Source organism: Artibeus jamaicensis, unplaced genomic scaffold (genome assembly GCF_021234435.1).
Source record: "Artibeus jamaicensis isolate MK-2021 breed Jamaican fruit bat unplaced genomic scaffold, CSHL_Jam_final contig_548, whole genome shotgun sequence".
Taxonomy (NCBI): Eukaryota; Metazoa; Chordata; class Mammalia; order Chiroptera; family Phyllostomidae; genus Artibeus; species Artibeus jamaicensis.
Genome location: NW_026521883.1, coordinates 8,748,168 through 8,762,992, shown reverse-complemented (window position 1 = coordinate 8,762,992; position 14,825 = coordinate 8,748,168). Strand labels below are relative to the sequence as shown.

General features: G+C 52.1%; 1 protein-coding gene across 2 annotated transcripts; it reads right to left on the bottom strand.

Moving 5' to 3' along the window:
• Positions 1-849: 849 nt before the first annotated feature.
• CILP (cartilage intermediate layer protein) lies at positions 850-14,420 on the bottom strand. 2 transcript variants are annotated; one of them, XM_037155798.2, is made up of 9 exons: positions 14,268-14,420; positions 12,630-12,803; positions 10,599-10,691; positions 9,900-10,169; positions 8,502-8,681; positions 7,796-8,110; positions 6,617-6,725; positions 5,781-5,938; positions 850-3,946 (listed from the first exon to the last, which is right to left on the bottom strand). In XM_037155798.2, exons 2-9 carry the CDS (start codon positions 12,691-12,693, stop codon positions 1,578-1,580), a joined length of 3,558 nt encoding a protein of 1,185 aa, XP_037011693.2. In that variant the 5' UTR covers positions 12,694-12,803; positions 14,268-14,420; the 3' UTR covers positions 850-1,577. The 2 variants fall into 2 exon arrangements, with proteins under 2 accessions (XP_037011693.2, XP_053526139.1); XM_053670164.1 differs by lacking the exon at positions 10,599-10,691.
• Between the last annotated feature and the right edge of the window lie 405 nt (positions 14,421-14,825).

The window sequence follows — 14,825 nt, the reverse complement described above, 5'->3', positions numbered from 1 at the left end:
ATTTATAATTAATTATGAACCAAACTCCTGGGAGCTGGGCTGATGCTGATTCAAGAGCACAAATCCAGTCCAGGCCAGAGGTGTCCAAAGGAGCTGCACCAGGCCAGCCAAGGGATCAAGGAAAGCTTTTGGTCCCGATTATAAATTACATCCTCTCCCAATCCCATGGCCTCATTCCTGACAGATCCTGCAGGGGTGGGGAGAGGGTCAGGCGGGGCAGCTCAACCCCACACTCCCACTGCTTGACTGTTGATGCCTCCAAGGTCACTCTGGCACCATCCACCAGCCCCTGATTTACTATTTAAACCAAACGCCTTTTCCCCAAACAAAACCCTATTCATTTGGACCAGTTGTTTTACTCAAGGAACAGGGGCTGTTGCACATGGTAGAGATCTGGTGTCTGGAAAAGCAGAGTGTCTTTAGAAGAGGTTGGGAGAAAAAAAAAATCTCATTTCTGAGTGAGGTCAGCCAGCCAGCTGGAGAAGGCAGCAGGCTGTGGGGGGTTGCCAAAGGACCACTTGGCCAGTGTGCCGGACCTGGGGCCAAGCCATTGTATAAGCTCCCCAGTATTGGAAAGAAAGAAAGAAAGAAAAATTAGGACATGTGTTTAGCTTTACTCAGGAGCCCAGAACATGCTCACAACTCCAGGAATCTCTGCTCTTCTCTACAAGTGGAAAATATGATCTATGAGAACAAACTTGACTGTGGAGTGTGTGTCCAATTCCCCAGACCCGTCGTTTATAGGAGGCAGTGGCTCACACCACCCTGTGATCATTTTCCGGAATCCCCCATGTCTCCCCAAGTGACTGGCTCACTTTAATGGTTAAAAGACAGACAGCAGTCTCAAAATTAAGTACAAAATGTACATTTATTGATATCTGCTCTGGGCTGCACTGGGCTTCCAGTAAGGAAAAAAAAAAAAACAAATGTAAAGGGAAGCATGCTAATCTAATTAGCAACCTGGAGCAGTTGTGGATACAAGATGTTCTTTCCAGACTTGGTAGAGAACTGTGATTACCCTATAGTCAGTAGCTTAACATTAAATGTGCACTAGAGTACCAGATTCAGCAAAGAAATAACTTATTTACATTTCAAGTAAAAATATGGGCGTTTATTCCTTTATTTCACCACCATTTACACGTATGGACTGTGATGAAGACCCTGCTTACGTCCTGTGCAGCAAGACCAGGAAATATGCTTTATATTGGTTATTTGACCTTCAACATCAGATCATCATTATCATAAAGGTGGGCAAAACCATGCAAAAAGAAAAGGGAGGGCACTTCCACTGATGGCACTGAATGAGGAACAGTCAAAGTCACAACGTTTGCCAATGGTCGGTTTCTGGTGTTCTGTGATTCTTCTGAAGAAAAGATCAAAGGGGCTTTATTTTGCCATTTGAGGGTTATGTGCCAATCATATCATGGGACAAAGACAGTGAGTAAAGGCATGAAGAAACAAAAACAAGCAAACTGCACCAGAACAGATGTGCTTAAATTAACCGAGTGGCAGTTTGTGCATCAGTCTCACAACGGCTATCACGAGAGGTGGGGGGAGAAGAGAAGTACCACAAAGACTTAGTTGTTCAGAGGCTGCTGGGCAACTTCAGGAAACCTCAGTGAGGCCACCGCTCCAGGCCAGCGCTGGCTACTCCTACTTGCCTGCTGCTGCCTCCTAGAAGGCACTCTTCCTCTGTCAGTGCTGAGGCCAGGAGACTGGACAGGGGTGCTCTGGAGGTACTGGAAGGCACTCTGGCGGCCCACCTGCCTCTCTATGCAGTTAAAGGTGAGGGCCACTCCCACATTGCTCTTCATGATTCTGGAGGAACCATCAGATGTGCCATCAAAGCACCGGCCGAGCGCGATCTCCTTGGCCACTCGAGGGTCCTGGTCAGTGACAGTGTAGATGCCATAGTTGTGGCCCAGTGGGTCCAGAGGTGCCAGCATGGTGTATTCACTGGTGTCGTTGTTGACTGCCAGTGGCAGGTGGTTGACCAGGTACTCATGTAGCATGGAGTTTACACTGGCTCGATGGCAGCTGCCTTGGGGGATAATCTTCACTAGTGTGCGGTCCACGCGTTCCTGGTCATAGAGCATCCCACTGCACTTGAACTCCAGACAAGCAGAGGAGACATTGGACTGATCCCTATCCCGTGTGCTTCTCACATCCCTGATTCCATACAGCTTCCCTACAGTTTGCCGGTGGGTGCCCCCCATGTTGCGGGACCGCACATTCACCTCCACTGGCCCCACGATCTTCACCTTGATATAGCAGGCCCTGAACTCCATTGGCTTGGGCCACCATGCCAGGTAGTCTTCAGTCCAACTCATGGGGTCGTCCTCATTGAAGGGGACAGTGTTGTAGTCATACCGGTCCCCCTCAATCTGGTAGAATCGGAAGTGGGCTGCACTGGGCGGCGCCTCCTCACATGCCTGGAGGTTCTCAAAGGCATAGATGGGCCCATTGCTCTCCTCAGCTGAGTTGGGCCTCGGCTTGGCCATGCTGATCTGGAAAGCTGTCTTCTTAACCCGTGGGTCCTCGTGGTCTGTCCGACGGTACTTGAGCTTGTTGAGGTACGGCTGAGGGACACCAATTGCATTTGGGTTGAATTTAGGAGAAGATGCCACTGCTTCCAGTTCTTCACCAGACAGGCTTGCCAAGACATAGGCAGAGTAGGCATCAGGGGACTGGTCATCGCAGAAGGCAGGCAGACAGGCCCCGTTGGGACCTGTGATGACACTGTCGAAGCGGCCCCAGGCCCTGGGGTTGGATGAGAAGCCAGTCCTAGGCTCCAGGTTGATCACAGAGACGACGACCCCCTGGATCTGCTCACTGGGCAAGAACCTCTCACTCCGGTAGGCCCTCACCTTGATAAAGCACCTTCTGCTTTCAGGTACATCTAGGTTAAAAAGCCTCCTCTCTCGGATCTCCATGTTGCCCACCAGAAAGGTTCTCTCTTCCCTCTTTTTCCGCCTTTGGTTTTCAAATTTGAAGTCACCTTCCTCTTCCCACAGCCCTGTGGCTGGATTGAGTGACCAGAGTTTCATCGTGGGCACATGCTCTGGCATCTTGACCTGGGTTGAGTCAAGGTGAACCTTCACCTTGCCAACGTTAAGTGGCTCGGAGGTGGCCTCATTTCTGAAGTCCACAGAAAACATGCCATATGTCCGAAGAGGGAAGGTGTCTCCTTCATCATCAATGAAGTTCAGGTCACTCTGAGCAGCTGTGGCTGTGGAAATGTCACGGGGATCCAGGAAGGTCACACTGGCTTCTACTTTTCCTGTATAGGGCTCCCCATTCTGCTTGTAGAAACTCTTGGATGGGATCTCCAGCTCAGCCACAGGGTCTTCACCCTCTACCTCCCCCAGGGGGATAATGTTGGTCTCTGTGGCCTCCAAGGTGATGGGCTCTTTCCGCCGAAGCAACTTGATCTCATGGAACACTGCACTCCCCTTCTTGTTGAAGGGCAGCACTTTGGTTGTGTTGACAAACTTCTGCAGCCTGTCCACAAACGTGAGCACCAGCCTCTCAGTGTCCTGGGGGACATGGAGGGTGAAAGTGCCCTTGTAGCCAGTCATGCTCACACGGTTGCTCCCCATGTACACGTGGCCAAAGCGCATGGGTTCCCCATTGTCGGCGGCGCTGACACGGCCCCGCACAATACTCCGGGTCTCTGTACACCGCTGGCAGCTGCACTCCTTGGCCACCTTGGTGGGCAGTGTGTACCCGCTGCACTGGATCTCCCTCTCCTCTGTTTTGGAGATGCCACAGCAGTTCTCCACAGCATCCTGGCACCTGATCCCATTATCCTGCTGCCCTGCACAGGTCTTGACAGGGCAACGGCCCACATCATAGTAGAAGGAGTTGGTGTCATTCTGGAAGCAATCGTGGGGCAACCGGATGAGGTAGCTCTCAGGGATGGGGTTGCATGGAGTTTCATTGGGGCCTGTGGAGGGAAATGGTGTGGCTGTTAAATGTAAGTTCACCTCCCATACGAAGGGCTCTTTAACCTCACCTCTCTGCACTGCATTATGGTTTTCAAATTATTTGCGTATCCATGATCCTGATTCTCACCGAACTCCTCTGGGGAAGCTGGAGCAGCCATTGCTAATCCTTTTGTACATAGGGAGAAACAGGGTTGGTTGCTGAGACCACTAGAGTAATGGCTCTTACTGAAGGTGTCTTGAAAACCTGTGAGCGTGCGTTGAGTTACGCCTGCACTGGGAGTGTTACAGCTCATAGCAGGCAGGGGCACTGCTGCGCCATGACCTGCAAAACCTGGCACTTTTCTGCATAAAGAATTTTCCTGTGTCCTGTGTGACTTTCACATATCCCGCCAGACATTCGTGTAGGTGGCAACTCTGTTGAAAATGATCAGAACCTTGTTATTTTCTTACATGGCTTTACTATAGCATTGAATTTTTCAAAAATGCAACTACCATAAAAGTCAAGCAAAGATTGCACTTCATTTAGCTTGGAAAAATACCAAGAATTGTGCCTTGTCTCAGAAAAAATCACGTGCCTACAACCTTACCTGAGGAATGTGAACCACCAAAATAACAGTCCGGTATCCATCCGCATCTGCAGCGGTCACATTCACAGTGACCGGGTTCAAGTGCACGTGTCTGACCGTTGGCATTCTTGTGTAATTATGTCAAAGCCCTTACATATTGAAATACATACTATTTTGTATTAAAAGTATTTTCTTTTTATTTCTACTTTACAATATAGTTTGGCTGTGTGCCTATATACTTGTCAATTGTATGTCATTAATTTATTATCTATAAATTGAACTTTAGAATAGAAAACTATTTTTTAAATTGAAAGTATAAAAATTGAAAGTATTAAAAAAATAACTGGGACAAATGGGACACTGGTGCCATGGGCCAGGACCACAGCGGACGGGGCCCCGTGGTTGCCAAGGCCCGACCGTCCTGTGTCTGGACGTCTGTTGCTCAACTTTCTTGGAGTCTCTAAAATTTTCCAGAATCCTTCCAATAAATTTTTTCTGCTGCCTTTTGTTTGGTTTTGTTTAGGCCAATTACTAAGCTATTGTCCTTCTCCCTGACTTTCCAAGTACAGGTTCCTGATTGGTTTTGGCCTCGAGTTTCCCCGCCAGCTCACTTCTGGAAGCACGCTCCGATCAGGTTCCATTTCCTGTACAGCCCCTCAGTGTCCCACTGCAGGCCCTGTGCTCACACTGGCCCCGTGGCCTGGAACTCTCCCCTGGCCATACACACGGTCTCCGGCCATTCTGTAGAACAGGGGTTTTCAACTTTGACTGCACATTAGAATCACCTGGGGGAGCTTTTAAACTGCGCATACCCAGGCCACATCCCAAGCCACTAAAATCAAACTCTGGGGGTGAGACCCAGACATCACTGTTTTTGAAACCAACTAGGTGATTCCCCCTGGGCAGCCAAAGCTAAGAACCACTATTTAAACCCCAGCTGAAATGTGACCACTGATGGCTCCCTCAAGCCACCTGCGGCCATTCCTACCTGGAGGGTCCCTGTTTCTCACCTACAAAGTCCATGGCCTCTTATCTCCTGTTTTAGCTGCATTGGTCTGTCTTTACTTGTCTCTAATTTGCAATTCTTCACCTCTCCAGGGGTGGCAGCTCCATGAGGGTAGGATTGGGATCTGTGCCATCTTTGTGTCCCAGAGAACACAGCACCCTACCCAGCACAGACACGCTGGGGTTTTTATTGCCCAGCTATGCCCACTGGAATGCTTCCCAGTACTGCAGCAGGGCCCTCCAGAGGCCCAGACAGGCTTACCTATGACAATCAGCTTGGCAACCTGGGATTTTGCAGCCCCGGCGTCACTCTGGGCCTTGCAGAAGTACTCCCCAGCCTGGTCCCGCCGCAGGTTCTTCAGCATCAGCTTGCTCTCGTACTTGTAGAGGGAGGAGTCCAGTAGTGTGTTGTTGTGGTACCTGCAAGGGACGGAGAGGTGTGGCCTGAGGGGCAGCGCCAGGGGCAAGCAGCCAGGGAGACAGGTGGTGGATGGGTTCCTGCAGCTGCCAACACCACTTTTGGTGTAAGTCATCCAAGGGCACTGACTAGCCTGGGAGTCAAGGGACTTGACTGAGTCTCAGCCCCCACCCAGCTCATTGGCTGTGAATCCTGGGACAAATCTTCGTACCTCACTTAGCTTCGGCTTCCTGCTCAATAAAATGGGAGCAGTGATTCCGAGCTGACGTCACAGAATCACGGGGAGGGTGAAATGAGACAGTGGCTGTAAAATGTTGGTGAAGGGAACAGGACTCACAGCCACTGGAGACCCTGCCCTTGTTTGCCTTTTTCAGGGAGGCAGGGCTGAGGAATCTTGTCCTGTGTCCTGAGGATATGCAAGTCAGGACCCAGGGGCCAGAGCTGCTCAGCGTGGGCCCCAGTTTCAAGAGGACCACGACAGGGCTTCCTGGTTGTCCAGGTGGCCTCAGACCTGTGGGCCCCCACTTAAAAGTGCCAGCTTCCGGGCTCTGTACCAGGGCCTTCCTTGTCACTTGATTCTGTTGGCTGGTGTTATGATTCATAAGACCAGACTGAGTGTAAGAGAGCTCTGGTTGCCTAGAGGAGAATGGGCAGTGCGGTGTGGCTGGCAGGCTACTCACCAGAAGTACTTGTCTGGGCTGGGCTTCCCCGTGGCCTTACAGCACAGGGCCACACTCTGCCCTGCTCTCCGCGCCTTTGTCACGGGGTTCTTCACGATGTATGGAGTCTCTGGGACAGAAGATGAGAATGGTGTTTTGGGGTATTCCTTTGTGACGGATTCTCCAGAGTCACAAGTTAACCTTGTATGACTTCACATATACCCTACCCCACGCCCCACCTGCCCCTCTCTAAAGGTCCTAATTAGGGTGCTGATTCGGAATAAAGTCCACCTGTTCTACCTCCTCCGCCTACGACCTGCTCCCACGGCCCGGCAGACAGCATCTGGGTGAGGCGATGGAGAAGGAAGGGGATTCTGGTGCCCGCCGGGACCCCCCGGCACTGCCATCGGGACGGGCGAACTGGACTGAATAGTGCAACGTTCCTGTTCTGCTGCCTCCAGCAGGGCCTCCGGCCATTCTGCACCATTTCTGAAACCACCCTCCCCCCAGCATCTCTCTCTCTTTCTGACCTCCGAACCCCACAATGTATTTTAATGACTATTTTATTTTATTTTTAAAAATATTTTTTAATGATTTTATTTATTTATTTACTTTTAGAGAGAGGGAGGGAGGGAGGAAGAGAGGGAGAGAAACATCGACGTGAGAGAGAAACACCTATCAGTCGCCTCTTGTACACACCGTGACTGGGGACCAAACCTGCAACCCAGCATGTACCCTGACTGGGAATCGAACAGATGACCTTTTGCTTTGTGGGATGATGCCCAGCCAACTGAGCCACACTGGTCAGGGATGCAATGCCTATTTTAGATAAGGTGGCCTGTTTAGGGAAGAACTCATTTGAGGGAGTATATAGCAAGTCCAAAGGCCCTGAGGCAGGAGTATGCCTGTGCGTTTGAGGAACAGAGAGGAGGACATGTAGCTGGAGTAGGTGACTCAGCAGGGGCACAGGAGAGGGTGACAGAAGAAGAGAGCAGAGAAGTAAAGGGGAGCAGAGGATGTAGGACCTTGTAGGTCACAGTAAGGATTTTGAATTTTACTCTTACCTAACCAGAAAACCAGCTCTTAGCACTGTAATCCCTTTATTTAAAAGTCCAGCCCCTTACCTAACCAGAAAACCAGCTCTTAGCACTGTAATCCCTTTATTTAAAAGTCCAGCCCCACCCCAGAGAACTTAAGTACCTGCCCTTGTGAACTCTGAATTGATGGTGGCTGACTTCATGCTAGTCTTGGGCATTGTGAGCTTGATGGGAACAAACTTGGCCTTTGTGATCTTCAGGGTGGTTTTGCCATCAGGGCACAAGCCAGGAACTTGGAATCTCCCATTACTGTCTGTCCGGGTCAGTGGCTTAAGCGTCTTGGTCAGCAGGTAGACAGTGGCCCCTGCAGCTGGGGAGCCCCCAGGGAGGGAGACAGCTCCGTGCAGCATGAAGTCCTGGCACATGCAGGCATCACAGTCAGCATTCACCTGGCCCATGGGGCAGGTCAGGTCACAGGCTGCAGGAGACGGGGCCACATCAGGAGGGCTTATCTGAATTCTGAGCCTCCTTCAGCTACATTTCAGCCTGTGGACTTGCATAGACTTCCCTTCCTCCTTGGGCCTTTGTTACTCTTTCTTATTAGCATGACTAATTCCTGCCCATCCTTCAAGACTTAGCTCAGGATACTCCTCTAGGAAGTCCTCTTTGATTCCCCTAAGCTATGATAACAGACTCTGCTCTGTGCTCCCACCTTATACTCTGTATCCCTCCATCAGAGCACATAATAGCAGCTCAGTTAACGCTTGATGACTAGATGAATGAATCCATCTCAGTCTGCTCCTCTAACCTATTCTAGGCTGCTCAGCCTCTGCCCACACCCGGCCCAGTACTAGGAACAACAGCCATACCTGTACAGGCCTCCTCCATGCAGAGCCGGCCCTCCTCAGTGGCCTCGCCGCACAGTGACACTGTGTCTGCCAAGCAGGTGCGTGTTCGGGTCTGGACCCCAGTGTGACCACAGGCAGCAGAGCACTTGCTCCAGGGAGACCACGAGCTCCAGATGCGCTCTGTGTCTCGGCGCAAGGATCCTGTAAAGCAGGAGCAGCAGACAGTCTGACTTCCCTCCCGAGGGGACTTTGTCAGGAAACCTGACCCGAGGCTGGATTTCCTCAGACAGCAGGGCCTCTGTTTACATTGTAGATGTCACTAACATGTGTGCTTGCCGCAGTGATGTTTCCAACAGATGGAAGTCAAGCGTCTGGAGGAAGGGTTGTCTCTAATTTGCACAAAGACACCATATGGGCTACAGGTGGAAGGACTTCTTGGCTGAGCTCTGGGACTTTGATATGCTGTCCCAGGCTGTGCAGGGGTGGCACCATCTTTCCTCTCCACCAGTGTGGAAATAGCCACCAGGGTGTGGGACTTTAGTGATTCAGACATCAAGCCCCTTTCCGTTTACCTGACTCACCTTCGCTCTGAGGCCTATGTGCCAAAATGGGGGCCTTGGACCTTGCCCAGGAAACCTTGTGCAGCCTGAGCTCCCACTTGCCAGATAGCCAGCACTGCCTCCTGGGCCTGCAGGGTCAGGCTGCGCGCCCTGGCAGAACCACGAAAGCGGTGAGTGCCCATCTGCAAAGTGGGCAGGCCCGAGACTGGCCCTGTATTATCCAGTGTGGGGAGGGAAGAAGTACAGAACAAAAACTTTTGGACTCTGCAAACACAGACATGGGTTCAAACCAAAGCTCTCCATTTATGGCTGTGTAGCTACGAGATGTTACCTAACCTCTCTGAACCTGGAGTGACTTGTCAAGATAGGGAGTCCTCACAGGTCAGTTGTGAAGTTTGAGTGATGTAGATAACTAGTACAAGTGTCTGGCACATAGGAACTCAATGGAAGCCAGCATTTAGTGAATGTTCACCTGGGAACAGCCCTCTATATTCATGATCTCATTTAATCCTCATAAAGAACCCCTACAGAGATGGGCTGGTATTACCCCTGTTCTCCATGGAAGAAACTTGAGGCTCAGAGAGCTTCAGAAAATCTGCCTACAAAATGCAGTTCAGCTGGCAGGCCCAGGCTTGGGACCAGGCAGCACGGCTCCGGGGTCTGTGGTCTTCATCTCCATGCCACAGGCACCCAGTGACGTGGATTGAACGAAGAGCACCCAGAAACACAGAACACTGTTGGAAAGACAACGGCTCTCGTAACACTAATGGGTTATTATTAGGAGCAAAGGCGCACATATGTGTGGTATCGGACTACCCCTGGCCAGAGGCAGGTAGGGGGTGGGGCCGTTCAGGCTCACCTGGTGGGCAGAGGAAGCGCACGGTGTAGTTGGAGCAGTTCTGGCCAGGCCGCTGGTCCCGGTTGTGGCACCAGAAGCCCTCGCGTGGATTGCCATGGACAACCTGGCCGGTGCTGCCTGCGGGTATCCAGTCAGTGGTCCGAGCCTCCAGGCGCAGAGGCCGAGCACACACACGGTCCCCGTAGTAGAAGCGAATGGCATCCAGCCGCTCATAGTCACCCTGCCCACCTGGGTGGTCAATGTTGAACCACGTTGTCCACTCACCAGGAGCTGAGAGAGAGAGAGCCAGGTGGGGGCGGAGCCAGGCCCTGGAGCCCAGTGTGAGCTCCAGTTGCCTTGGGCGTCATCCCTGCTATCATTTCTGCTCCAGCCCAGACCCCTACACAGGTCTCAGGGCCTGTCTCATCTGTCTCTCCAGCATGTGTCCAATCTCCTGCCCTTCTGTATACATCCTCTCCATCCTCATCTCCACTCTCTCTCCTCACCAGCCTATGCTGTGGCCCCAGCAAGTCCTACAGCATTCCCCAAGCACATAAAGCAGCTTCACAATTCTGGAGTGTCCTAGTATTAGGTCTCTCTGCCTGGGCAAAGATGTAGGCCAAAGGCCTTGTAAAAGTGGATTTGCCTGCAACCCTGATATCATGCCCAAGCTCAGTAAACACCCCCCAGTGACCTCTCCCAGTTTCAGCCACAACTCACTCTCTGGGGGATTCAAAGGCTTGGCAAAGGTGCGGAGGGTCCTTCTCCCAGGTTGGACTCTTCTCACAGACTGGGTGAGCATCATCTGCCTCCCTGAGGGCCAGGAGAAGTGAGAGACCAGAAACGTCAGTTACCAGGGCCCAGCAGGGTCCTGCTACTTGCCTCTCAAGACGCAGGGAAGCAGTACGATGTGGTAGATGGAGCATAAGCACAGGACGTGCGTTCGAATCCCCACTCTGCCACTTACTGCCTGTGCAACCTCAGAAGAGCTTTATTCCTCCAAGTCTGTTTCCCCATAAAATAGGGCCGCATTAATAATCACTACATCAAAGGGCTCTGGGCATATTCAGGGTGATAATGAGTAGAAAGGGATGTAGTACATGCATGTAGTACTGGGATGTAGTACATGCTCAATAAATGGCCGTCCTCTTTTTGCTCTTGTTCTAGAAATGGATCTTTGGAAGATGTGGGGCAGCCAGGGGGCCCGAGCTCCTACATTAGGCTCTGGGCCTGTCCTTCCCAGAATGGAGCCTTGTTTTCCTTGCCTGAAAGGTGGGAACATTAATTTCCACCTCGCGGGGTGACCAGGCTGGCCTGAGGAGTCTGGGAGGTCACCCAAGTGAACATCTCTAAAAGAGACGAAGATTGAGATCATGAAATCCAGAGACTCTGCCACTTCCTAACCATGTGACCTCAGGACAGATACTGAACTCATCTGACCCCTGTTCCCTCATCATACATCGTGGACAATAATAGTTCCTGCCTCAGAGGATTGTGGAGATTAGATAAGCTCATTCATAAAATCCACTTTGAACAAAACCTAGCCCATAGTGCTTGCCAAATAAATGTTAGCAACTCCTGTTAGCTCAATGCCTGGGCAATAGATGTCCCCTTCCCTTCCCTTGGCAAGGTTTGGTTGTGGGAGTCCACCCTCCCCCTAAAGAGGGTTTTTGTTTTGTTTTGTTTTGTTTTTTGCCTACTTGGGGTAGTAGTCCTCAATTTTCTAACCCAGGATGGCGGGCCTGCCTGAGGACGGGTGCGAGGCAGCTCCCAGCCCCACCCCACCCGAGGCTGGGTTGGAGCCCCGGAATGGGAAGGGGATGGGAGAGCAGAGGGCTGCAAAAGCTTTGAAAAGCAATGAACTCTCATGTGAGGAGCCGGATCAGAATTCTCTATCCCGTTTAATCGGGGTGATAGGAGTTCTTTTAACCAAATGATTCTGATTTCCCCTGGATGGTTAAATTTTAATTCTCCACCCAGGCAGCAGCTGTTGGGATGAAAAGAGCAACTCAGGAAGCAGGCACTCAGGGCCTGGCAAGACGCTGAGACGGCCTTTGTTCCCGCACCTGTGGTCACAAAGCCCGCAGGGCGTGCAGCTCTAAAGGAAGGGCTTGGCAATTTCTCTTTCTTCACCTGAGTATGTGGTTAGAAACCAGGAGAGAAAGGGGGGATGGAGAGTGTGTGTATACAGGGTAGTTCTGGGAGCTCTGGTACTTAGAAGCCTTAGAGGGTCCATTAAGCAAATTCTCTCTCTACCTCTTCCTTTGAGAACTGTGTCACCAGAAGATGGGGTTAGAGGACAAGGAGACCAGAAGGGGTTCTAGTGTCTGTGAAATTTAGCTTCAAGGTCTAAATGAAACGGAGCTTTAGGCCAAAAGAATTTTCATAAAACTAAAACCAGATTGAACTTCAAACCTGCTTTTGAGAACTCAGTGATCCCTTGCGATTTCCTTTTGCTTTGGCTGCCAGGAGGCTCAAAGCTAAATTGATCATACAGGAGTGGTAACCCTCTTATTTTTTTCCCCTCTCTAAATGACAGCTCATTCTTCTCATTTAAAAGATTCTGCCCTGTGAGTTTTAACATTGGGAACCATCTCAACTCCTTGGAGGAAACAAGCAGGGCATAAATTTTGAATGCAGCTACAACCCAGTCTCAGGTCTTAAGGCAGATGCAGAGTTGAGTCCCAAAGCAGACGTGACTTTACTATGTCAAGGTGGGGATTTGGGAGAGAGCAGATACTTAGCCTGTACCCAACGCAGAGGTGACCTCCAGGATGAGGAGGAAGAAGAACACCCAGGCCTTTTCCCCCACCATCTTCCCCCCAGGCCCTGTGGGGACGTTGACGGAAGATGGGTAAGGATGCTTCACAGAGTCAGGTCGTCCCTGGAATGTGGTCCCCTAGGAAGCTTCTCAGATCCAACGGCCTGCAAAGAAACCAAGCCTGTCAGGCTCCACATTTCTGGGTCACCTCTTATGGCTTCAGCAGAATATCTTAACCTATCAAGGTGGAAGGGTAAACAGAAGGAAGTCTTGCGGAAGGTAACACCTGATGAAGCTGCAAATGCAGGCAGCTAGGAGGGTGCAGAGGTCCAGAACCTGGGTGCAAATGAGACAGACCTGGATTCACACCCTGAGCCCAGGTGCTAGGACCCCACATCAAGGTGAGGCAAAAGGAAGAGTAAGTTCCTTGCCAGGGAGGAGGAGCCTGGACTCACTCCCAGCAACTTCTGGGAGACTCATTAATCACTTCCAAGACCTGGGTACTGGGGGCATGTTTTGCCACCCTTTGGTGGGGCTCACACTCTTATGCAAAGGGGCTACGTATTAAGGCTGTGAAGCCCTGCCCCAACTTCCATGTCCCCTCACAGGGCAGGCAAGCTGAAGGGCACCGAGACCTCAGACATGCCACCTCTGTGAACACATTCCCAGATGTGCACAGGCTGCAGCTGGAACACATTTCCGGCCTGCTTATGTGGGGTCTGGCAGGAGTTACACAGCCAGGAGCCCACTGAAGGAAGGCAGGGGGGACGCACTGTGAGACTCCAGGCTCCCCAGTACCTGCCGGAGCGGGAAGAGGAAAGCAGCCGGGTGATGAGGACAGGGACCCGCGGGGTGTGGCCCAGGGTCCTGCTCCTTCTTCTCTCTCCCCAGAGCTCTGGTCAACCCAGATCTGACCAGTCCTTAGAGATTCAAAAGCAGTTCTCTTTAACTTCCAAAGTCCAGGATATGGTGGGAAGGGGGAAGATTTCTCCTTTCTGGAAAAAAGATTCGAAAGTACTTAGCTAATCCAGGGGGAGAACAGACCAATCTCAGATTTTTGATTATCTAGCTCTAAGCCTTCATCCCATCACCAGCTGTTTCTCAGCCCGGGGAACAGCGGCACGGGCGTTCTGTCCCCAAGGTCTCCGGCTCTCAGTGTCTTACGGAAAGCTCCGGCCTCTGAGCGGGGAGCAGAGTGCTCCGCCGGCCGCGCGGCACTCGGTCTGAGACCGCTCTGGGAAGGTCTGGGAGGCCAAGGTGGCCTGAGGCACCTCGTGGAAAAACCATTTCCCATCTGGCAGCCCGCGGAAGTTTCCCCGGCATATGCTCTGCCGGTCAGGCTCCCATCCTACGGTCCTCAGAACTCGCAGACCAAGAAGACTGGCTGACCGCAGGAAAGAAACAGGGTGCCCAGAGGTACGAAGATCCCGGCTGGGGTCATCTGAGGGTCCTTGACCTCAGAGGGGGGGTGAAGAGAACTTTGGGCCAATGGGAGAACAGAGAGACCTCCAAAGCAGAAAAGGGGCTCTTCTCTAGGGGAGCTGAAGGGTGGTCAGGGAAGGGCAGGGAAGGCTGAGCCGGACGGTGGGGTGCAGGGATGGGGCGAGGAGAAGGGGAGAGGGGCTCACCGTGTCCTGAGCAGGACTCCTCAGCTGGGGGGTCCAAATCTTCGTCTCTTCAGCAGCCCAGACTCTGGGCCTTATATAGCACAGCTGGTGGCTCAGGCTGTGGCAGTGCGCCACGGGAAGCGGCCGGGAAACTAGATCTGAGCATGAGGAAGCTCAGCCTCTCTCTCCCCTCCCCACATCCCAGGCAGCTCCCAGAGGCTGGGATTTCACTTCCAGATCCTTAGGGGGAGATGCCGCAGGGCCTGGTCACTGGCCAAGCGGACAGCGGCCTGGGGCTCCACAGGCCAGAACAGAGAGATGGGTGGGGAGCTGGGGTGGGCACTGGGAGCAGCCCCGGGAAGGGGCCACGGGGAATCGTACGTCTGGGCAGGATTTCACGGCTCTGCTTGCTGATCCCCCATGTTCCCCTGGCTGTGGCCCACTCACACAGAGAAAGGACTTTGTTGGTTTTATCACATACTTCAAACTCTCTTAAACACACAGGCCACTTGACCTTTCAGCTGGGTGTGCCTGGCTGGAATCGGACAACCACTCAGCTTCTCGGGCCTCTGAAGTCGC

Bases quoted from the DNA above. Each gene is read 5' to 3' on its own strand.
- CILP (XM_037155798.2), bottom strand. From the start codon at position 12,693: ATGGTGGGGGAAAAGGCCTGGGTGTTCTTCTTCCTCCTCATCCTGGAG. The intron at 10,170-10,598 runs GTGAGTTGTGGC...TCTCTCTCTCAG, and splicing joins GCCTTTGAATCCCCCAGAGA to CTCCTGGTGAGTGGACAACG. The intron at 3,947-5,780 runs GTAAGCCTGTCT...TTCCCTCCACAG, and splicing joins TGCCAAGCTGATTGTCATAG to GCCCCAATGAAACTCCATGC.